Source organism: Protopterus annectens, chromosome 2.part0 (genome assembly GCF_019279795.1).
Source record: "Protopterus annectens isolate FY-2018-M chromosome 2.part0, PAN1.0, whole genome shotgun sequence".
NCBI lineage: Eukaryota > Metazoa > Chordata > Ceratodontiformes > Protopteridae > Protopterus > Protopterus annectens.
Window position 1 is genome coordinate 1,707,392,186 of NC_056728.1, and position 24,216 is coordinate 1,707,416,401.

General features: G+C 43.3%; 1 protein-coding gene across 1 annotated transcript in view; it reads left to right on the forward strand.

The window, feature by feature from the left end:
* Positions 1-24,216, forward strand: part of CDK11A (cyclin dependent kinase 11A) — a 2,038,318-nt gene that overhangs the window by 1,736,655 nt on the left and 277,447 nt on the right. The window contains exon 18 of the mRNA XM_044061756.1: positions 16,080-16,196. Within this exon, the coding sequence (XP_043917691.1) occupies positions 16,080-16,196 (117 nt within the window). The remainder of the gene's footprint in view (positions 1-16,079; positions 16,197-24,216) is intronic.

Below are 24,216 nucleotides of genomic sequence, written 5' to 3' on the forward strand. Positions count from 1 at the left end.
CACGTAATTTCTCATTTATTCTTTGTATTCCGTTTCCTATTTTAATATACTTCCTTTCTTCCTTAATCTCCATCCATATTGCTAAATGTTCTGAAAAACTTGTCACAACCGTATCACCATATTATGCTACCCGCAAACCTTTTGATAATACAAAATAAATCAATTTCTGATCCAAGTACCCCTCTGTTGTAAGTCCATTGACTTTCATTCCATACAACTAATTTACCACATTTTATCACTTCCCATAGTTTTGATTTAGTTTTCTTTCTTTTTTACATTTTTCACTTAAATCACAATTAATTAAAGCCCCTTGCAATTATGCTTCTCATGTTAACCACCACATAGTCTAGTATTTGATGAAACAGATTCTCTTGTTACTTTTTAGTTATTTATGCATATAATGCTATAATTATATAAACATGTTGTCAAGAGTGATTTGTGACCGACGAGTACCAGTAAGAGTGAAAGGGGAGGTCTACAAGAGGGTAGTGACACCAGCTATGTTATATGGGTTGGAGACAGTGGCATTGACAGAAAGGCAGGAGTCAGAGCTTGACATGGCAGAGTTGAAGATGTTAAAATTTGCACTGGGTGTGACGAGGATGGACAGGATTAGGAATAAGTATATTAGAGGGTCAGCCCAGGTTGGAAGGTTTGGAGACAAAGCCAGAGAGGCAATATTACATTGGTTTGGACATGTACTGAGGAGGGATGCAGAGTATATTGGTAAAAAGATGCTAAGGATGAAGCTGCCAGGTAACAGGAAAAGAGGAAGGCCTAACATAAGGTTTATGGATGTGGTGAGAGAGGACATGCAGGTGGTTGGTGTGACAGAGCAAGATGCAGAGGACAGGAAGTATTGGAAACAGTTGATCTGCTGTGGTGACCCCTGACGGGAGCAGCCGAAAGAAGAAGAAGATGTTCTCTCCACCTCACATCCACAACTTAATCTTTCAGTCCTTACCAATGTTACATCTAGTATGTTCACTGTGTTTTTACACAGTACAGCCACTCCAGGACAACATTCATTTCATTAGTACCATATTACTTTTCCACCCAACATTTTTTTCTGCTTGTAGTCTTTCTTCACTTTTCAGGAATCTTAGTTCCTCTAACAGAATAACATCCATGTCACGCATACCTCACCATTCCAGTATCCTTATCCCTCTTACAGTGTTAATATTTATATTTACTTGAAGTATTTTATAATTGTTGCTTTTGTTTGTTTTTAAGTTTAGTGGAAATATTTTTCAATTTTCGTTTCCTTATATTTACTCTTTTCCCCAGATGAATATTTTTCCTGGTTTTATGTACAAGTAATCCTTGATCCTCAGAATCAGATTTTTTATTGGCTAGAACTTCAAAAAAATATTAGTATCAATACCTTCTCCTGGCCTTTGTTCCTGCATGCACTCTTTCTCTTTCACCCCCCCACCCTCATTTTTTCCCTCCAGGTTTTTTTTTCTTTACATTGTTCACCATCCCTCCCAGCATGTTGTCCTTCCTTCTGTTTTTTTCTTCCCTTTCCACTTCTTTTTCATTATTTACTGTTTGCTCTTGACAGTCCGACAAAAGTGTAATTTTTTTCACATAGCCTGCATTCATTTACACTCCTTCTTGTATGTCCTTTCTGCCAACAATGCTTACATTAAGCATGCATTAAAAAAAGACCCCAGTAAAAGGTGACCCATCCATCCTAAACAGGAAAAGTCACAGTCTCAGAAAGTAAAGAAGGGCTACTACAAAACAAAAGGGACAGTCAGACCCTAGGAGAAAGCCTTTTGGCCCTCAGAGCTATGATGATCAGAGGGAGCAGCTTTGAATCAGAAAAAATTACTTTTCTCCTCTCCCCTACCCTACCTATAGACCACCCCCTTCTTTACCCCCCCCCCCCCGAAGGATAGGAGGCAGACAGGCCTTCTTTGTGAGGTAGTGGGAGACCATCACACAGAACAAATGGGTCCTATAAAATCCTCCACCCCACCATGCAAAAAAAATATTTAAACACTGCTTTAGCCTACAGTGTTCTCAGTTTCTGAAATACTCCATAAAATTAGCGCCCTTAATCAACATACTACTCCTGCATAGCTGAATAAAACTTAATGGAGAGCCACACTACCGTACAAACTACATCCAGCATACCAGCTGTGTATAGATTGTATGAGGTTCTCTCTCTTCCTGAAGAGCTTTTATACAGAATTCATGGCCCTCCCATTCTACATTACCACAAAGATCATTCACAACAGCTCTGCCAAACAGAAGACCAGCATTTCCATTCTACTTCAAAAGAACAAGAACAACAAAAAAAAATAAATGTTTGACCCAGTCCACCCCCTGAGACTGAGAGCCTTCTATCTTAGTTATTCTGCTGTGCAAGGATTGTATCATACCTCAACTTAAACACCTGTACAACCTGTACTTCTCACAAAGCATAGAACCGTCTGAATGGAAATTAGCTTTTGTCATATGAATACCTAAAATTGTGTAAGACTTGAGACGTAAAAGACCTTCACCCAGTAGCAATACTTCCAACCCTAGGGAGAATATTTAAAAAAATTGTCTTTGCCCAACTGGCCATATGTGTCAAACAATACAGTATACTAATCCCCATCTCCAGTGTAGCTTTTTGTCAGGTAGGAGCATAATGGCCTCCGGATCCACTTTGGAAGATCAACTCAATATAAAGTTGAACTTCATATGGTCAAAACAATATGACTGACATTATGAAAAGTAGAGCAACAGAAAACGGCAAAACTGAGGATGCAAATCCAGCTTGAAGTTCTTTCTGTACTGTCCCCAGAGTATATACCAACTATTAGTAAAGCTAACCCTTTCACTTATCTCTCCCAGTGCATTAGGTGGCTCTGGTGTTCCTAGATCCAGCTGTCCCTAGAACACCTTTGTTGGAACCAAGAGTACCATCTACTTTGAAGCCGGCAACTTGCCTCTCTCTTTTGACTCCAGTATGTTCAAATTGAGAAGACAAACTGTGCTACAGCTTTGATGCCGGGTTCTAAGAGGATAGTTCAACACTGAGGTTTTCTGAGCCTTCCCTCCCCTTTGGGGCATCAGCAATAGACACCTCCGGCCTGAAATCAGCTTTGGTGCCGGGACTCATCAGTGACAAGGGTTTTCTTTCTTCTTTGTATCATTGAAGACCCTTAGGTCTACTAGCAACTTTGGCCTTCAAGGTTTTTGAAAGGGTCTTGTTCATGCTCAAAGAGAAGGCATTTTCAGCCAGCTCAGATCTATCCAAACCCCAGCTGGATCCTGCTTCTTTTGCTTCTTCTTGTCATCCTGCTAGAAAGGGACAGTCTGCACCACAGGCCTCTGAAACTGCATGCTACATTAGGTCCCAGTCTGATTGTGAATCCTCTGACCTCCCAACAGAACTGGTTCATAAGAAACAGACGTGCAAACAGAAGTACATTGACTCCTGTCCTGAATCTTTCAGTGAGGATACAGATTTGGATGAAGATGAATAGTCCCACCAAAGACATCACCATCGATGAAATCCTTGAACTCATGAAACAGAGAAGGGAGATGGTCCACTGAATGTCTCTCACAAGATGAATCTGTGTTTCTGTCAGGCTTTGGTTCTTGCTCAGCATCATCCTGGATGGTACCACCTGTTGATCCCATCATTGATCTCATGGTACAGTGGGCTTTTAAGGACCCCGATGCAGTAGAGCCAATCCCCCCCCCAAAAAAAAAAAAAAAACAGACAGGATTTTAGCAGTTTCCAAAGGGCAGGAAACATTGGAGCAAGGGTACACCTGTGGATGCTATGGTCATAGCAGCAACCAACAAAAAGGAACTGTCCAAAGAAGGTTCCTCTGTTCATCCCCCTAACAGGGAGTCTAGGGTGTTGGACAGATTTGCGGAATGGACTTGCACTTCAGTGACAATTGCCCTTAGATTGCCGAACAACTTGGCCCATGTTACCAGATTCCAGAGAGACTTGACTAATGGACTCCCCAAGTCTCTCTCCGAAGTAATGCTGCAGATCTTAAGAAGAAGGTGGACTCCCAGCTCTGTACTCTGTAGGCAACATCTAATGTAGCCATTTGACTGCTGTCTAATGCAGCTGATGGCTTGACTAGAGCAGCAGACATAGGTATTACTATATGGTGACACACCTGGATGCATCTTTATGATTTCGCAGAAGGCTTTAACACATCCTTCATCAGTGTCTCATATGATGGCTTCATGCTTTTCGGACCTAAAGTCAAAGGCACACTCCCATGAGCCAAAAGGATGGCAAGACTCTCGCTGTGGTGGGAATCCATTTTTCCACACACCCCTCCAAAGGTTTCTACTCTAGGAATCAGAGGACTGGGGAAGAGATGTAGTTTCATAAATCACAGAGTTCTTATCATGACTATCCTGGTGATAGACCTCCACATAACCGATATGGTGGATACTCCAGTGGACATCGCCAAGAGATAAAGGTGGACCACATAATCATGATTTAGCAATCCTTTTATTGAGAGACTGTGTCAGTGCTCCTGAAAGGTTGCCTGACTGCTGCACTGTGGTGGCAGTTGCACCCTTAAACCTGCAAAGCATAACAACAGATTTGTATTTGCTAAAGATAATTTCCAGAAGTTAATCCATTACCTTTCCTCTTCCTCCTATGAAGAAGAAGAAGATCGTTCCTGACATTCAGCCCAGACAGTGGGAACCAGAAGCAGAAATTTACAAGCTACAAGGAAAAAGAGTCGGCCAACTTCTCCCCTGAGACCAGTTAGAGACCGGAGTCTAGTCAAGGTTTTGTTTAGTACCAAAGAAGACAGGGAACCTCAGACCCATTCTAGGTGTCAGCCATCTCAATCAATTCATAAGACACAAAAATCCAGATGGTCACAATTCAGCCCATTTTGCCTCTGCTGAGGAAGGACGTTTGTATGTACTACATAAATCTTCAGGACTCTTACTATCATGTGAAGACAGAGAAGCAGTTGAGGAGATTCCTCCATTTCTGGCTGGGAGCCAACAATTCGTAGCCCTGCCTTTTGGTCTCACCATAGCCCCAGGGTGTTCACCTAGATAATGACAGTGGCAGCACACACTTGCATCTGCTAGGGATCCATATCTTTTCCTATCTTGACGATTTGCTCCTAACTGGTACTTCCAAGCATCTTGTACTACACTACCTGGATCTTGTGCTCCAGTTGTTACTGGACTTAGAATTAACAGTAAACCTCCCATAGTATCGGTTAGTGCCACAGTTATACAGATTGCAGCCTCCCTCACCCCAGGGTTACATCTTTACATCTAACATTCAACAAGGGCAGTATCTAACTCAACAGCATTTTCAGACAGATTTCCCATTGATGACATTTGTGCAGCAGCAACCTGGTCCACAGTCCATACCATTGTGTCTCATTATAAGGTGGATGTACAGTCTAGATATCGCTTTTACTTTGGTTCCACCATCCTCAGGAATGTTCTTCCTTGATACAGCCCAGAAAGACAGCTCGAGAATCTGTCCCATATGTTGAACTGTATTAAAATAGATAACACTGAATACATAAGTTATGTACTTACATAATGATTGATCCGTGTTGTCTGATTTTTGTCCAGTTTACCTGGCCTCCCTTCTCCCCCATACCAAATTAACACATACAGCTTCCAGATGACCGAGTGGTGGTTGTACTACAACCTTGTCTGTGAACAGTCCTGTTTGAATGTTTCCCTGTCTCCTTCTCTGTGTTTGCTTTTCTCCCTTGTAATATGTTTTCATAATTGTCTCATTTATAATGGGGGGGGGGTTACTCAAGCTGAAGTACTATGGTGGAGCTCAGGGAATTATGGCTTGGGGAGTAGTCAGCGCCCTGGAACCATGGAAGGTTCAAAATCCATGCAGAAGTCAGATCCCATCAACCTATATTTTGAACTGGATGAAAATCTGACAACATGGCTCTGTTATGGTGAGTACATAACCTTCCTTTGCTCTTTGTCTTTGCCAAAGGAAAGGAAGGAATTCTGCTCAGCAAATAGAACTTATGTAAGTGGATAGCTCATTGTATCACCTTCTGTTACACCTGGCATGAGAAGTCCTTTTCAGGACTAGTAAAAGGTCATTCTGCTAGTGCGGCAGATGCCACCACTGCCTTCCTAAAGGGTTGGCCACACAGGCCATTTTGGAAGTAGCTAACTGGTCCACATTCCACCCTTTTTTAAAACATTATCATTAACCCAGCATTTCCGTGGTCAGGGTAGGCTTTGCCACAGTCATCTTGCTGGGCCTTTTGGCTCTTTCCACTACAAAAGGCTGTGTAAACTCTGGAAGTATTCCCAAGATTCAGTATTGCAACAGTGAACTGTGAAGAACATAGTACGAGTGTGTTAGCAACTTAACCTAATAATAGATGTTTAGGTTGATTCACTGTTGAACCTGTACTTTCTCTTTTTCTCCTCTGTTTCTCTGGTGCTTATGGGTTGGGGTAGGTGCTCAGTCTGTATACACCCTTTTCAGCTGAACAGGCAACCTTTTCCCTAGAGGGTTCAGCAGTAGCAGCCTGGAGAGAGAGAGGATTTAGGGTGAGTCTGGCTGAGATCTCGTTGTCTAGATTGGGTTATCCCTGGGTTGGTGGTGCTGTGCCTTCATAGAGTAAAATGCATCTGTTTGCACCGGAAAGAACTGACTGATCCCTTTTTATTGCAACCAGCATCAGGACATCAGTATGGCGGGAGGCCACTGGACCAGTGATAGGAACAGAGAAGGACATTGTAAATCAGGCTTAATGTTGGTCTTCTGCAAGTAGGAATCCAAAACCGTCAGTACTACAATGGTGCATCTACTTGAGTTTCTACAATTATGACAAGTTCCTGACACAACTGTACTTTCCATACCTGTATGCCTTTAAGATGTGAGAGCAAAAGAGAGCCCACAGTATAGTCTCACTTGAACACTGGATGACATACAAACTACATACAGAAGGCATCACATCTGGGAATCCAGCTAAAAGACCAAGCACTGTGATGTACAAACTACATACAGAGAACATCCCATTTGCGAATCCAGCTAAAAGACCAATCACTTTGATACTGCAATACTACTAATTGCTGTACCATGCTGCTATATAGTGATATAGGATTGTTTTTTAGCAGATGATTAGTGCCAAAAAGTCTACACTGTCAGCCTTAGCGTCTGCTTGCTGGAGTGAAAACACTCATTGTTCTAAGTCAAAAGATAAACTTTTGAAGTATCTTCAGGATGTTTGGGAGGGAGCATCTTATGCTGGGCTTGAATACAGGTGCTTCTCTGCTGCTTAACCCTTTTGACATTATTTGTTTAATAGCATTTGTTTACGAGAAAAGTCTGGCTAGCCAGAAAAAAAAAACAACTTCATCAGGTGCCTGGGGAGAAGAGCTCCACAGAGACTCCTAATATAACAATAATCCATAATGAATGACATTAAATGCACAGTTGAAATGGTTACATATGTACAAAAATTGAATAGAGATACCAGAAGCAGCACTTGCAAAAGCTTTTGTTATAGCTCATTCTAATATTAAATTTATTTGACCATCCTCCTTGGTGATTTGTCAGCATTCTGTTGGTGATTTTTTTGTCTTCTTTTTGGACTCATCTTCATCCACTGAGCATCCTTTGGTGGTGTTGTTTTTTTTATTTGCAAATAGCCTTTAAATAAGCTTATAGTAATTATAATGATTGACACGTGGCAAGAATTGTTCCGTTGGAGAGAAATTAAAAATGAAAGTTAAATTTATTAGTAGGTTGCATTACAAGTAAGTTAGTGATTATTGCATGTGTTTAGTATACTATAGCACTACAGAGAGGAAATGGAAGATTTAGTAGTGATTACATATTGTACTTGCATGAAAAAGTGATAGTGAAATAGATACTGCTGTATTTGTGTTATTTCCTGTTAATGCTAGAATCAAATGAGGAGAAGCTGATGCCAAAAAGAGAGAGAGTCATTAACGGTGGGAAGAAGTGAAAGATGAGAGTGGTATGGTAAGGAAAAAAGTTTTAGGTTAAGCTAGAGATAGTAAAAGGTGAGGGGAAAAGTGGCATTGGATAGAGATATTGGAGATGGGGTAGGGATATTTACAGTATTTATAGATAGTTTAGTAGAACTGTACGAATTGAAAACAGTTATGCTAGTGTAGTTAATAGCTGTCAGTCAGAAAAGATATTTAAGTTTTGAGAGATTACTCACAGGTTGAGAAAGAGCAAACCCAACAATGAATGAAAGGGGAGGATGGGCGAGACCCTACTTTTCTGACCAAGTGAGAACAGTGAGGGAACAGACACGTTTATCACCCCAGGTCCCTGTGGTGTTATCTTATACACAAGATGTCGGCATAATTAAAGATATAGTTCGAAAAAATGTGTCCATTTTATTAGTGGACGAGAAGACATCTGGTATAGAAGGTCCGTACCCTAGGTTTGTCTGTAAGAATAAAAAGAATTTGAAGCAATATTTGTGTTTTCCAGAGTATATGTTCCTGTGGATAGTTCATTGATTGGTACTCGTAAATGTGGTACTTGTGCGTACTGTGAGTACATAGATGGATCTAGATTTTTTTTAAGCATCCAGGAGCTGGCCATCATTGGCAGTTAAGGGCTGTAGCAAACTGTAACACTGTGAATGTGGTATATGTGGCACATTGTATAATCCGCTTCCGATTCTATATGGGTAAAACAAACCAACGTCTTAGGGAACGGGTAAGGGACCACTTGTATTGTACTAGGTGAGGTCTTGAATATAATGCCTTAGATAAGCATACCAGTTCGTGTGGTAATCAGTATGTTTTTCTCTTTCAAGCTTTGCATGTTTTGGCTGAGAATATTAGAATTGAGGACATTGTGAACAAGACTGAAGAAATTGAGTTGCAATGGATTTTAAGGTTGGGAATGCATAGGGGTCATGGGTTTGAATTACTGTGTCCCTATTAAACCTGTATTGAAATCTAGAAAGTCTAAGTGAGAATGTGAATATGTATTGCATGTTTTAGTTTCATGTCTCTTTAAATTGTGCTATGCAATTAATTAGAAATTTTGGAGGGATTTTTAGTGTGTGGGATTGGTTCAGTGTATTTGAATATTTGTATGTATACATAAGTTTTAATGCTGTCTTTGTCTGAAAAAGTGGTGTTGATCACTGCGAAAGTGCTAACCCTTTTGGCAATAAACTTTGTGGATTTTACTTAAGGAGTACTTCCCTTCTGCCTCATCTGGTTTTTGGTTGTTTTGCTTTTATGAGAGGAATGTCTAAATTAATTTTTTACCCATGTAATCATTTATATTGTCTTCTGCCCTTGATGTTGCTATTTTGTTTGTCTGGATTTATTTTTTTTAACATTTTCATATTGGCGTATATGACGCATCTTACTTTGACACTGCTTATGTTGCATTTCATAACCAGATTCAGGACTGAAAAAGTAGATGTGAAGTTGTTCAATCTCGCTGTTCATTCTTTACTGATGGGTTCAGAGCCGATCCTTCGGCTCCGATACGGCCGTTTGCAAAACTCGAGGTTTACCAAGCCCCTTATCCCATGATGCACTGCTGAAATTACCTCAGATCTAGTTTGCCACGGCACGGATCTCAGAGGTTCCAGTTTTGCTCGAGCCAGTATTTCTTCAAAAACGCGTTTTTCTCTAGTTATTTAAAAATTGTTTTGCTATTATTCCATAGATTAGTTATACAGTAGTTTATGTAGCTTCTTACAAGCTCCCTTTCCCCTTTGTGTGCTATTTAAATAGTTTAGCATAGTTTGTAGTGGCCTCGTGTTTTGGCCTAGTTGTTATGTGCTTGTTATTTATATATATATATATATATATATATATATATATATATATATATTTAACTAGTGTGGGCCCTTCTTTCCTTTGGACCATTAATTTAGTGTGTGTGTGTGTGTGTGTGTGTGTGTGTGTGTGTGTGTGTGTGTGTGTGTGTGTGTGTGTGTTTTATTATAGTCATTCTGGTTAAATTAGCTGTTCTCTAGGCTTTGTGTGCTGTGAGCCTAGGTGTGGATCTTGTTCTAATAGCTGAGTGTAACTTTATTTAGGCTTTTTGTGGCTTTGTTTTTAGTGTTAAGCCTAAAGGGATTTATTGTTTGGATATGTCTGAGGACAAGGACAAACACCCAAAGTCTGGATTCAAGAAATGTCCAGACTGCGGGCAAAAGATGTCTGATGGGCACATTCAGTGCATATATTGCTTAGGTGCTGTACATTTGCAGGAGTCCTGCAGTATTTGCTGTTGGAGAGGAAAAGGAAGCTTGTTGACAGAGGCTTGCTGAAGCATCCTTTTTCCGAAGCATTGAGTGACCAGGATGGGGCTAACAAGTCCTCGAAGTCTTCAGGGGACTCCAAGGAATCTGAAGCGTCTAAAAAGTCTAAAAAAGTGGAAGATTCTGGGACATTGGCTCCACAGATCTCGGAGCCAAGTGTCTTTTCAGAGCCAGCCCACAGTTCTGGAGCCGGTATCCGAGAGACCTGCATCTCCACTCATTCAATCTGCACCGTCGGTGCACTCCTCTAGGTCTTCTGTTAGCCTGTCGGATTTGGATATGGACTGATTGGTGCAGAAGCTCTTACGGGCACCAGTCTTTGCTAAATTGTTGTCTGCTTTGACCCTAGCATCGGAACCGAAGACCACCACCCCAAATTTGACTTGCTCCTCCTCCGAGCTGTACCAGACCTTCGGAGCCGGAGGGGGCCGACCTGTTCATCGTGGAGCCGAGACCTGCTCCGATGTCCTCGGTACTGACCGGGGACTCTAGGAGCCGACACTCTCCTGTTGGATCTGGAGAGAATAGTCACACTGACTTGGTGCTGACTCTTCCTCTCAGGGCTTGAGCTCAGATGAGCTCGGCTCCTACCTCCGACTCAGAGCCCACGGTCTCGGTGTGGGAGTGGCTGGCGGTTCCTTCGGGTCCGTCGACTCCTTATCGGAGCTGTGATGCCTTTGAAGCCATGAGGAGAGCCTTGTCCCCAAAGAGATTCTCGACACCAGGTCTGGCCTCTTCTTCCTCCAAAGCGCCTGTGTCCGCTTCTGCCTCCATCGTCCAGGCTAGGCGTAGAGACCCTGAGCCTCAGGTAGCCCCACAGAGTGCCCCCTGCTCTTCCAAGACCTCCCCAGAGGCTCCCACTGAGGAGGACCCCAGGAAGAGATTGTGCAAGAGGAGACACTTGAACTCCCCACAGGAATCTTTGACATCTGACACTGACTTGGATGAGTCAGAAGGGTCCCCACAATCCCTCTCTGAGGATATCTCCTTTGCGAAGATACTCGAGATCCTTAGGCAGAGGGGTGATTGGCAGTCCAAAAGCTCTACTGAGGACGAGTCAGTTCTCCTGAAGGCTTTCGGGTCTCAACCTTCCACCTCTTGGGTGTCTCCGCCCTTCGATGAGCTCATGCAGCTGGTCTCTGTGAGGGCGTGGGAGTCACCAGAGTCCATGGAGCCTGTCCCTCGGAGGCCTAACAAGTTTATTTCTGCCCTAATATCCGAGCCTTCTTCATCTATCCATCCCCCTAACAGAGAGTCCAGGATCATGGATAGATATGGGAAACGTATGTTTAGTTAATTAAGTGACTTTTACACTCCGATCCCTGAACTGTTTGACTCATTTCACTAGGCTGCAAAGAGATCTCCTTTAGGAATTGGGCGATACTCTTCAGGGTACTGTAGCTGCAGGGGCTTCCGACAAAGTTGCCGCCCAGCTTTCTACCCTAAATTCCATTGTGAATTCGTCCATGCGTCTCATATCATATGTAGCTGATGGGAAGAGTAGGGCAGCGGATACAGGAATTGTTCTCAGAAGACATTCCTGGTTGCGCTTGTGTTCCTTCGCGGAGCCCTTTAAGTCTTCATTTGTGAACACCCCTTTTGATGGCTCATCTCCCTTTGGGCGTAAACTGAAGGAAACTTTGACCAGTTGTGAATAGGAGGGAAAGACTCTGTCTGCCGTCGGAGTGCATTTTTCCACCCCTACTCGGCCTTACCCCAAAGGCCAAAAGGGGAGGAAAGATGTGGTTCCAAAAAGCCCAAGGAGCCTTTCAGGACACACGTGGTGAACCCCCCTCTAGGGGCAGAGGAGGGGGTAATAATGGAAGATGCCGCCCTCATGGCAGAGAGGGTCCGCAACACCAGGGTGACAGAGATCACTTCTCTGGTCAATCCTATCAGCGCTCCTGAAAGAAGGCCCGACTGTCCTGCTCTGGAGGCAGTCGGGGGTCGCTTATCTTTTTACCCAGACGCCTGGCAAGATGTAACAAACAGCTGGGTACAAAGTATTATTTCCAGAGGGTATTTTATACTGTTCTTCACTCCACCCCCACCCTTAAGGAGAATCCTGGACATTCCACCCAGTTACAGGGTACAAGCAACTATAGAGGTCCACAAGTTGCTAGAAAAAAAGAGTCATTCAGCGAGTCCCAGCAGACCAAACAGGATCCGGAACTTACTCAAGATTCCTTTTGGTTCCAAAGAAAACAGGGGACTGGAGACCCATTTTGGACCTCAGCAGACTCAACCAATTTGTGAAGAAAGAGAAGTTCTGGATGGTCACGTTACAGTCTATACCTCCCTTTTTAGGAAAAGACAATTGGATGTGCTCGATAGATCTCAAGGATGCGTACTACCACATAAAAATGGCCAGGCCATCCAGAGATCATCTGCGTTTCTGGCTGGGAGCCATTCATTATCAATTTCGAGCCCTGCCCTTTGGTCTCACTACAGCCCCCAGAGTGTTCACCAAATGCATGGCAGTGGTCACGGCTCACCTGAGGCATCTAGGATTCCAGGTGTTTCCGTATCTAGATAATTGGCTCCTTACCTCCACCACCAGGCATCAACTGATTCAGGCAAGGGAATACACTCTGACACTCTGCAATCACTTAGGCATTACAGTCAACTCAGAAAGTCTGCCTTGTCGCCATCGCAGCATATCGTTTTTATAGGGGCAGAGTTAGACACTTCAACCACCACTCTACGACTACCAATCGAGAGAGTCTTCCTTCTTCGCCAGCATGTCAGTTCATTGGTATCAAAAGACAGAGCACCAGCCGCAGAAGTTCTATAAGTATTGGGTTTGATGGCTGCAGCGATCTTGGCCATACCATTAGCAAGGATGCATATGAGGTTTCTTCAATGGCTGCTATTCACTCAATGGTCTTATCAGGAACTTCCAATGAATCATACGATTTTAATTACGAACTGTTGCAAGAGAGGTCTCAAGTGGTGGTTGATGTCTCTTCATGTAACCATAGGACACTCCTTTGTACTACCCTCTCCAATAGCCACTGTGACCACGGACACTTCCCTGATAGGGTGGGGGGGGGCATTTTCAGGGAAAGACTGCCCAAGGCACATGGACGGATCAAGAGTCACATCTGCATATCAATGTGCTGGAGATGAGAGCAGTACTTCTGGCATTGCAGTACTTCCAGGACTCTCTTCCTCTAGGGACGATTGCATTTCAGACAGACAATATGTCAGTAGTCTGGTACTTGAACAAGCAAGGCGGAACCAAGTCTTACCCCCTTTGCTGAGAAGCCCTCAGAGTTTGGCAGTGGGCTGTCTCCTTCCAGCACTTTCTGTTGACAACGCACATCCCGGGGAGATCCAATGTGATAGCAGACAAACTGAGCAGGGCAATCTTATTGCCGCACAAGTGGTCCCTCAAGAAAGAGATTGTGGACAGGATTTTCCGCAAATGGGGCCAGCTTTGCTGCGATATTTTTGACAATCACATCAACACAGAATGCAGAAGCTACTTTGCCCTGATTCCCCCTCCGGGAGAACCCCCGAGAGATGCACTCGTACACAATTGGCCCCCAGGTCTCCTCTATGCATTGCCACCAATCCCGTTGATAGCCAGACTTCTGCAGAAAGCAAAGTCTCTGGGAAGGACCATCATTCTTATAGCCCCTCATTGGCCTCTGCAGATTTGGTTCCCATTTCTTCATCATCATCTCTTGGAGGATCCATCGATTCTGGACCCAGTTCCGGACCTTCTGACACACCCATCGGGGGACCTCCATCCTTCCTTGCAGTCACTGAAGCTAACAGCTTGGCTGCTCCAGTTCCCCTCATAGCCAGGCTTCATAACTTTTCCAGTGAGACAAAGGAGATCCTTTTGTCTTCCCATAAGCCATCCACCAGAACATTATATCTTAGTAAGTGGAAGAGATTTTCCATATGGTCTTCTAAGCAGAACATTTATCCATATCAAGTCCCCTTGATGCCCATATTAGAATTCTTGACTATGATCTTTAATAAAGGAGTGGCAAACGCAACAGTTCGGGTCCAGTTGGCTGCTATATCTAACTTTCATCTCGGAGTGACGGGCTAAACATAATCTCCCACAAGTTGTCCAAGGCCTTTCTCAAAGGAACCTTTCACTTGAGGCCTCTAGTGAAAACTCCTTAGTCTCCTATGAATCTAAACTTTATGCTGTCTCATATAATTCTTCCCCTGTTTGAACCAGCATCATCTTGTGATCTCAGATTTTATTGTGAAAAAACATATTTCTGGTGGCTATTACTTCTGACAGCAGAGTGTCAGAGCTTCAAGCTTTATCTGTCAGCCCTCCTTATTTGATTTTTCATGCTGATAGAGTATCTCTTAGGACAAACCCCTCCCTTTTGCCCAAAGTTTGTTCGGAATCTAATATCAACCAAGTCATTGAGTTACCAGTCTTCTTCCCTAACCATTCTAATAAATTAGAGTATATGCTGTACAGACGACGTTCACAGATAGCTCAGATATTATTTGGACAGAAAAAAAAATATTAGAAAATCAGACCAGCTCTTTGTGTCTTTCTCTGAAGCCAGAAAAGGTAGACCAGTGGCTAAAACAACGCTTTCTAAATGGCTGTCTGGTGCTAGGGACACTACCCATCAGTAAAGAATGAACGGCGAGATTGAACAACTTCACTTTAAGAAGTTATGTACTCACCATAACGTTCCATGTGAGTTCCGTCTCACCTTCACTCTTACGTCCCTCTCTCCTTCCCCCACCTGGCTGATAGTTGATCTAGAGGCTGGTCTCATCCTGGTTGCTCAATTCTTCTTCCTCTCCATGGGAGGGTAGTTCACTTACATGGATATAGTACACGCAGCAAACAAGATCTGAGGTAATTCGAGCAGTGCATCATGGGATAAGGGACTTGGTCTTGAGCTACTGGTAAACCTCGAGCTTTGCAAACGTCCGTATCGGTAAAGAATGAAGGCGAGATGAAACAACTCACATGGAACGTTATGGTGAGTACATAACTTCTTATTTCAGCTCATTTTAATAGCCTGGTTACTGAATGATGAACCAAGTAACACCCAAAGTGGAGTGGTACAAACTACAGAATAAAAAATAACCGCCACAACTTCAACTCGTACACGGTGACCAGGTTTAATAAATAATCCACATAACAGGTTAAAAACAGGTGACTTGGTGCTTTCATCCCTGTCTAGGGCATCATCAGATTAAACCATCATAAAAACACAATACTTATATACACCCCCTTATCACATGACTACACAATTTAAATACATTAACCCCTAGTATACATAAACATATTAAAAAATGCATTAAAACCCAGTGCAGCTAAACATTCATAAATGCTAAATAGTTGACCCATAACAATAAAAAATGTATTTGTATTTTTTTATGGATAGAAAACATTCTAGCCTTAGTGTGCGTAATTGGAAGGACCTCTTCTGTAAAATTGCATTTTTGAGGAGAGACCATTTTAGTAAGAGTTGGCAGCATAGAAGAAATGTAGAATAAGAACCACTAAAGCAATGTGTGTCTGCAGCAGTAGTCCAGAATGAGAAAGCAGAGTTTTATAATGTATGTTTTTGATGAAAATAAGGATGAAAGCCCTCATAAAAACTGTAATTGTAAGGAGGTAATGTATTTTAGATGTGCTGCACGACAATGGATTTTAAAGATAATGGGGGAGTGCTTAGGGCAAAATTACGAGCACTTTACAACTGAGAAGAGTTATGAGTATTTGAAGTAGCCATCTTAATAATGCAAGTTGTTTGACTTTTTTTGGAGGAATTCATTTAGCATATCTGTGTTTTCTTTTTATAGGAATACTCCACTGCAATAGACCTGTGGTCTGTTGGTTGTATTTTTGGGGAACTCTTAACTCAGAAACCACTGTTTCCTGGGAAATCAGAAATTGACCAAATCAATAAAATTTTTAAGGTAAAATTTTGAACTTTTTTACATTTACTGTAGGAAAACAGACAGTTACAGTTTATGAAACACTGTAGTCACACAGTTTATATTTGTCTTGACAAAAAGTTATTCAGTTTCCACAGTGGAACATGCTGCTTAGATTAGTTTGAAAATATTAATTTTTGCTATGCTCTTATACCAGTTTAGAGTACTGTATTAATGCTAATTGTTGAACATTGTAGTTTTCATTATAAAAGTAAAATCAGTGAATTGTGGTGCTGTTATAGTGACACACTTGATTTTGTGTGTATGGACATAGATCTTTCATCAGCTTGCTGATGATTCCAACTGAGCTAGTTAACTTTTGAATTCTGCTACTTGTCATGATTTTTTATGTAATGTATCACTTGCTTGATGTTCTGCTTATTTTTTTTTTCTTTCTGATGTGGATGAGGCCATTCAAGGAATGTGCGATTTTTTGTTCGTATACATGTATTTTTTATTTCTTAAGCAGTGAAATAGTACAGAAAACTAGGTTTCTGATGCTGTGTTTTACTAAAACTACGTGTTGCTTGTGTATACTGTCTATGCTGGCATTTTAGTGTTGTTTTTAGTTTCTTCTCCAGTGCATTTCTCAGAAATTTATTTTTTGTGGTTGGATTTTGTATCAGGATGTGGAAAAACCTCAAAAGTGAGAACTCACAGAAAGACCATGATTATGGCAGATTAATAGTTCACTTTGGAAGTGTGAGAAGTTTATGCTGCTGTGAGCATCTCGTCAGTCTCCAGCCAATTTGTTTAATCTAGAACCTGTATATGGTGTTTCTCCCTCAGTTTAATTTCTCCAAGTCTTTTCTCCTATGTATGATTTGTGATTAATAATGGATCTTCTTTGGGGTAATAGTGAATCAGAACATTTGGGATTACCACCTTATATGTCATCTTTGCTGACCAAACTTTTCTGTCAGCTATATGGAAATCCCAAATCTCTGATCTTGCATTTGTATTTCATTCAGCCTTGGACAGTGCACGGGGTACTTCTTCGAAGCGAGCCTTGTGGCACATAAGGTGCTTAAATAAAAGTCAACTTTGCTAGGAACTTTTCTAAGCTGTTCTCACTACTTTCATCATTCCACATTCCACTTTAGTGAAGAGTATGTTCTTATGCATAGTGCTTACACTCTTCAACTTCTTCTTTTTCTTTCAGCTGTTCCTGTTAGGGGTTGCCACAGTGGATCATCTGTTTCCATTTCTTCCTGTCCTCTGCATCTTGCTCTGTCACACCAACCACCTGCATGTCCTCTCTCACCATATCCATAAACCTTATCTTAGGCCTTTCTCTTTTCCTGTTACCTGGCAGCTCCATCCTTGGCATCCTTTTCCCAGTATACCTCCTCAGCACATGTCCAAACCAATGCAACCTTGCCTCTCTGGCTTTGTGTCTAAACCGTCCAACCTGGGCTGACCCTCTAATATACTTATTCCTAATCCTGTCCACCTTCGTCACACCCAGTGCAAATCTAACATCTTTAACTCTGCCACGTCCGGCTCTGACTCCTACCTTTTTGTCAGTGCCACTGTCTGCAACCCATATAACATAGCTGGTCTCACTACCCTCTTGTAGACCTTCCCTTTCACTCTTACTGGTACTTATCTATCACAAATCACTCCTGGCACTCTTCTCCACCCTGCCTGTACTCTTTTCTTCACCTCTCTTCCACACTCGCCATTACTCTGAATTGTTGATCCCAAGTATTTAAACTCATCTACCTTCGCCAGCTCTACTCCCTGCATCCATACCATTCCTCTATCCTCCCTCTCATTCACGCACATGTATTCTGTCTTAGTCCTACTGACCTTCATTCCTCTCCTCTCTAGAGCATATCTGCACCTCTCCAAGGTCTCCTCAACCTGTTCCCTACTCTCACTACAGATCACAGTGTCATTTGCAAACATCATAGTCCACGAGGACTCCTGTCTGATCTCGTCTGTCAACCTGTCCATTACCTTTGCAAATAAGCCTTACACTCTTCAACCATTTACTGTATTTCTTCAAAGATCTTCAGTCAGAACAGTATTGAAATGTTGTTTTTGGTTGTCTTAGGCATTAGTCATGTTTCTTACCACAAGTACTCTTGCTTTTTTCTTTGTCTTCTTTTTATTTACTTAGTTTGTAAAATAGCATCTTGGGAGTTGTTTTAAACCATAGCAAGGATATTGTGGTGAGGAGTAGCAAATGGAAACCATTAAAGAAAATGCCAAAATACCTGAAAAATGTAATCACCTGTTCATTTCAGTTTCTAAGGAGTTTTGCTATTATCCAGATGACTGACAACCTCTGTGCTGCCAGAAAAAGAGTTTATGAACAGAAAGGGGGGGGGGGACGTACTTATGCTAGTATCTCCCTGTGATCATGTGGTATTTAGGGGTTTCAGTGGAGGATGAGTCATACTTTTGTAGTATCTTGTCATTTAAGCCCCCTGTAACTACTACTTGTTTGGCTCATTTCTTGTTGCGGCTTTCCTTTCATTACAGAGTGAGTATTCCAGTTTAATGCAGGAAGCTGTATAGAATTAACATTGGCCTGCATCAGCATTTTTACTGGACTATTGTCGGTCTGTGTGTAGAACAGAAAAGTGCAACATTTGGAGGTGCCTGCAAAAGCTCAAATAGAAAAGAAAAATAACTCATTCCAGGAATCCTTACAATGAAGGGAAGGAAGTCTGTATGAAACAGACTCATTTTCCTACTTCTCATGATACAGAAATGGAATCTTCCTCCCAGTCTTCAAATTCAACATCAACATATATATTTCATTTATGGAAATCTCAAATTTTAATAGAGAATGTTTTAGTTCATCCGGGAGTAATTTCTCCTCTTTAGGAAAAGAAAAAGTTGGAGAGGAGGTGATGGTTGTTCATCCAAAGTGGGTAAAGGTTGATGTCCTTCTATTCCCATGTTGCAGTATTCTTACTGTGGAATCCTCCGCCTCAGGCAACCCGAATGTCAGCTCCTATGCAAAAGCTTAAGCCTGGTGTGCTGCCAGGTGCGTGGGATGTCAAATACAGGTTCAGTAAACCAAGGGCCTTAAATGTGATGTCTTAGCGCACAGACCTCAGAACATCTGTGCCACAGTTGAACATCACATTGATTGCTTCACTACGCTGTTTTCAGGATGTCTAAAGATAAGTACCCCGTTGGGGAAAATCCTTTATTTTTGCTTGAGCTTTGGTTTTTGCTGTTATTTCTTACCCATTCTCCACTAGAAAGAGGAAATGTAGGTGCAAATGTCAAATTCCGCAAAAAGAATGCAACCCCACACCACCTATAACATCTGACAGTCATTCATACCGAAAACTCTCCTTGGTCATCTGGCAGCCCTAAAACTTTACCTTGAGAACCAGAAATTAAAATGCTTAGCCCTACATATGGATCCAGAGTCGGCCGTTGAGGCAGAACCACCTAAAAAGAAGGCCTTTGTTGCAAGGCCTACCACTTCTGCCGCTCTGTCATCGGACGTCCAACCAGCCACCGATTTAGGGGTTGAGGGACATCTGCTGGAACCAGTGTTTTCACTGACTACACTCTGGGAAGCTGCTTTGGAAGCACCAGTAAGCACATCCTCGGAGTTAGTTCTGATGTCAGCTTCGGTGGAAGTCGAGGGGGAACCAGGCTCCACTGGATGCCGATCCACTGTCCAGGAATCCGAATCCTTGCTCACAGGCCAGATCCTTGAAACTAGGCCCTCTGTCTCCGCTAAATCAGCTCCTCTGAAAGGAAACATAAAGCTAAGCACCTATCTGCTTCCTCTGAGGAGCAACCAGACTAGCACTCCTCCTCCCAGTCTGTACTACAGGCTTTTGTGGCTCTTAGGCCTTCAGCATCCACAGCTGCCAAATTCCCTTTCCTCAGCCCTAGGCTAGTCTCAGCTGTTTCCATCCCTCCTACTCACACTCAGGAGGAAGACTCCTCTTCCTCCTCCTCTGATGAGTTGATCACCTACCCCTCTCAGATAGTTTCCCCCTTGGATTACTACTCCCGAGATGAGGACTCCCTGGACGGAAACTCTCCCCCTGAAGACATTACCTTTAGGGAAACAATAACTAAATTGAGTGAGTACTTCGTGGGATGCTACTCAGATGACAGAAGTCTAAAAAAGGTATTTTGAGTTACTCCAGGTGGAATCACCCTCCACCTTAGCTATCCCTCCTGTGATTCCAGTCTACCTGGATGCGATTGCATCAGCATCAAAGACACCAGAATCACAATTGCCAGCTCCCAAAAGACCTTACCGCTTTTATAAGGTCCCTGATGACCACAAATTCTTCATTAAGCCACCACTGGCAGATCCTGCAGTCATTGCAGTGGCTCCTGACAAACCGTACAGACTCATACCTTCTTCCTCCCTCTTACCATCAGACAAGGACAGCAAGGTCATGGACAGACTGGGTAAAAAGATATATACCTGTTTTACACTACCCTTTAAGGCTATCAAGTACCAGACCCACATGGGTAATTATGCCCTAGATCTGGTCTCACAGGCCTCCTCCTTGCTTGACTTTCCCAGCAAATCTCACGTAGCTAGACACTCTATAAAATGTAGCTGTGATGCAGCTGAGGCCTCTGCTAGGTCTGCAGATTTCGCTTCTGTTCTGCGCAGATACTCCTGGCTTAGGCTACAGCCCCTTCCTGAAGATTTTAAAACCAAGATATTGGATGCACCTCTGGACAACAAATGCCTGTTTGGCAAACATTCTGCTGTACTGTTTAAAAGCCCCCAGGACCTAAAACATTTACTGGTTTCCCCAATTCCTAAATATTACAGGAATTACCCTGCAAAAACTTCCTTTGTCAGAAGAGCCCCTGCTACAGCCTCCTCCACCACTTCCAGACACAGAAAAGGGACCAGGAAGACAACCTCGCCAAGTACAGCCCCTCCTCAACCTCCCACCACGCAGCCCTTTCAAGACAGAAACAGTAATGTGTGACTGCCTCAACCATCTTCCCCTCTCATTCCATCTCTCTCTGTCTTCCCTTGTGGAAAAATGTCACTTCAAATTGAACCTACCTTTGAATCTATGGGTTCTGGCAATAGTGAAAAAAGGATACTTCATGTCCTGGCAGGAAAAACTCATGCGCAAGGCATCACCTTCCCTCCCAAAAAACAGCTTCACCTAATCCCTCAGGTTATCCAAGAACTACTCACATAGAGGACCATAGGAACCATCCCCCCAGGGCAAGAATGGAGAGAGTTTTACTCCAGGTTATTCCTGGTGCCAAAAAAGGATGGCCCTTGGAGACCCATCCTAGATCTATCCCTCCTAAACCTCTTTCTGAAGGGTCCTCCTTCAGAATGCTATCACTTCAAAGCCTTATTCCACTATTGCCATCCAAAGCTTTCATGGCCACTTTGGACCTGAAGGAGGTATACTTCCATATTCCCATCCACCAAAACTACATGAAGTATTTGCATTTTGCAGGACCCTCTTCACACTTTCAATTTACTGCCTTGCCCTTTGGTTTATCCACTGCACCAAGGGTCTTCACAAAGTGCCTAGCCCCAGCAATAGCATACTGCAGAACAAAGAGCATTCATATCTACCCCTACCCTAGACACCATCCTCATTCTAGCAGAAGAGGAAGTCACCTTCAGGAATCACCTTCTATTCTCCATGTCCCTGCTCCAGAGATTGGGATTCACTCTCAACCTAGCAAAGTCATCCCTAACTCCAGCACAGGACAAAACTTTCCTGGGCTGCAGAATAAGGACCGACTTGATGAAGGGCTACCTTCCTCAGGACAAGGTATCCTCCCTAGTCAACCATTTCCAGGACCTCCTCCAAGTCACCCACCTCTCAGCCAGGCAGTTAATGTGCTTCCTAAGCCTCATGGCAGCCACAATTCCTATGCTGCCACTTGCCAGGCTGCACATGAAGAAATTCCAGTGGTACCTGAAAAATGTGTGGTCACAGCACAACCACCCCCTGGACATTCAGGTGCCTTTCTTACCATGCTTGAAGAGAGAACTGAGGTGGTGGCTCCAGCAAATACAACAGAACCCAGGCCTACCTCTGCAACCCACCATTCCAATACAGTCCATGCACAAAGATGCCTCTGATCTAGGGTGGGGAGCAACTATGAATGGCCTCAAGGTGCAGGCCCTATGGGAGCCCTCCCTCCAGAAAAAGCATATCAACATAAGGGAGATGACTGCTGTCCACCTAGCCCTGCAGGCTTTTCTCTCTCTCATGCAACCTGGACCCCTACAAATCTTCACAGACACCACAACTGTGATGTGGTACATCAAGAAACGGGGCGAGGGGGGGGGGGGGCAGGTCCTACCTGCTCTGCAGGTTTGCAGTGCAGGCATGGGACTTAGCCTCTCAGAACAACAAATCGCTGCAGGCAGTCTGTATTCCATCCCTGGGCAACCATCGGGCAGATGCCCTCGGCAGATCATTCTCTCTGCATCATGAGTGGATGTTGCACAGAGTTGTGTTCTTAGACGTAGTCCACCAATGGAGCACAACTCAAACAGATCTATTTGCTTCCCCCCAGGACAGACAGTTGCAGCTTTTCTGCTCCAAGGATCCCTTCCCACTAGCCTGGAGAGTGGACGCCTTCTCCATCTCTTGGAAGGGTATGTTTCTTTATGCCTTCCCTCCCTTCCCACCCATTCAGAAAGTCCTCCTAAAATCAGGAGGTTCAAACCAAGAATCTTGCTGGTGACTCCCTACTGGCCAAAGCAGCATTGATTCCCCCTTCTTCAATCTCTTGCCAAGGGCAATCACCACAAATTGCCTCACAAGGTGGACCTGCTCACACAACAGAAGGGATCTCTCATTCATCCACACCTGGAGATGCTTTGCTTAACCCTCTGGGTGATAAACTTTTGACCCACTTCATACACCGCTACACAGAGAATGTGCTATCTATCCTACAGGAGGCCAAGAAACCCAATACTAGGAGCCCTATATTTGCAAATGGAAAAAGTTCTCTAAATGGTGTCTCCAAAGGCAAAGGGACCCCATCCAAGCAGACGTTCCTCTAGTCTTAGCCTGTGTGTGTGAGCTCATAAAATCAGATCTTTCATATTCATCAGTGAAGGTCCACTTATCATTTCTACCTGCGTACCTCTGGACCCACCTCTACTTTCCAGATCGGATGTCAGACTATTCTTAAAAGGTGTTATCTACCTTAGGCCACCAAGAAAACCTATTCCTCCAGCTTAGGAACTAAACTGCTTACTAGAAAAACTCACAATTGCTCCCTTTGAGCCAGCTACCTCTGCTTCTCTGCAGATGTGCACATGGAAAACTGTCCTACTAGGAGCCTTTACCTCAGCTAGAAGGGTTTCAGAATTACAAGCACTAACGGCATCCCCACCATACACAATCTTTCACAAAGATAGGGTGACCCTGTACACCAATTCCTCCTTCATGGCCAAAGTGGTCAATGAGCTGTCCCTCAATCAGTCTATTCACTTACCCACCCTCTTTCCTTCCCCACAGAATGACAGTGAGAGAATACTCCACTCCCTTGATATCCACAGACAATTAAGGTTCTATTTGGACAAAACCAAAGCTATCAGAACGTCCAATTAGCTCTTTTTGTCCTTCCACCTTAGGGCCCTGGGCAAGATGGAATCCAAACAAACTATCTCCTGATGGATAAGGAAAGCTATCTCCTTCTGGTATTCCTGCCACAGCAAACACTTACCTCATGGGGGTCAAGGCACACTCTACAAGAGCTGTGGCTTCTTCTGGGCCCTTCTTCAAAGGCCTGGACTCATTACCATTCTTGAGGCAGCCACTTGGTCCTCTGTGCATACCTTTGCCAAACATTACAAATTGGACCATATCTCCAGAACAGGATTTGCAAGGGCAGTCCTGCATGGATTGCTGGAATCTGCAGCTTCTTCCACCACCCTTCCTCCTACTTGAGCTGTGCCACTCTCCCACAGTAAGAATGCTGCAACATGAGAATAGAAGGGCATAGAATAGTTGTGCAAAATCTTACCATAACTATAGAAGTCCTCCTCTTCCAT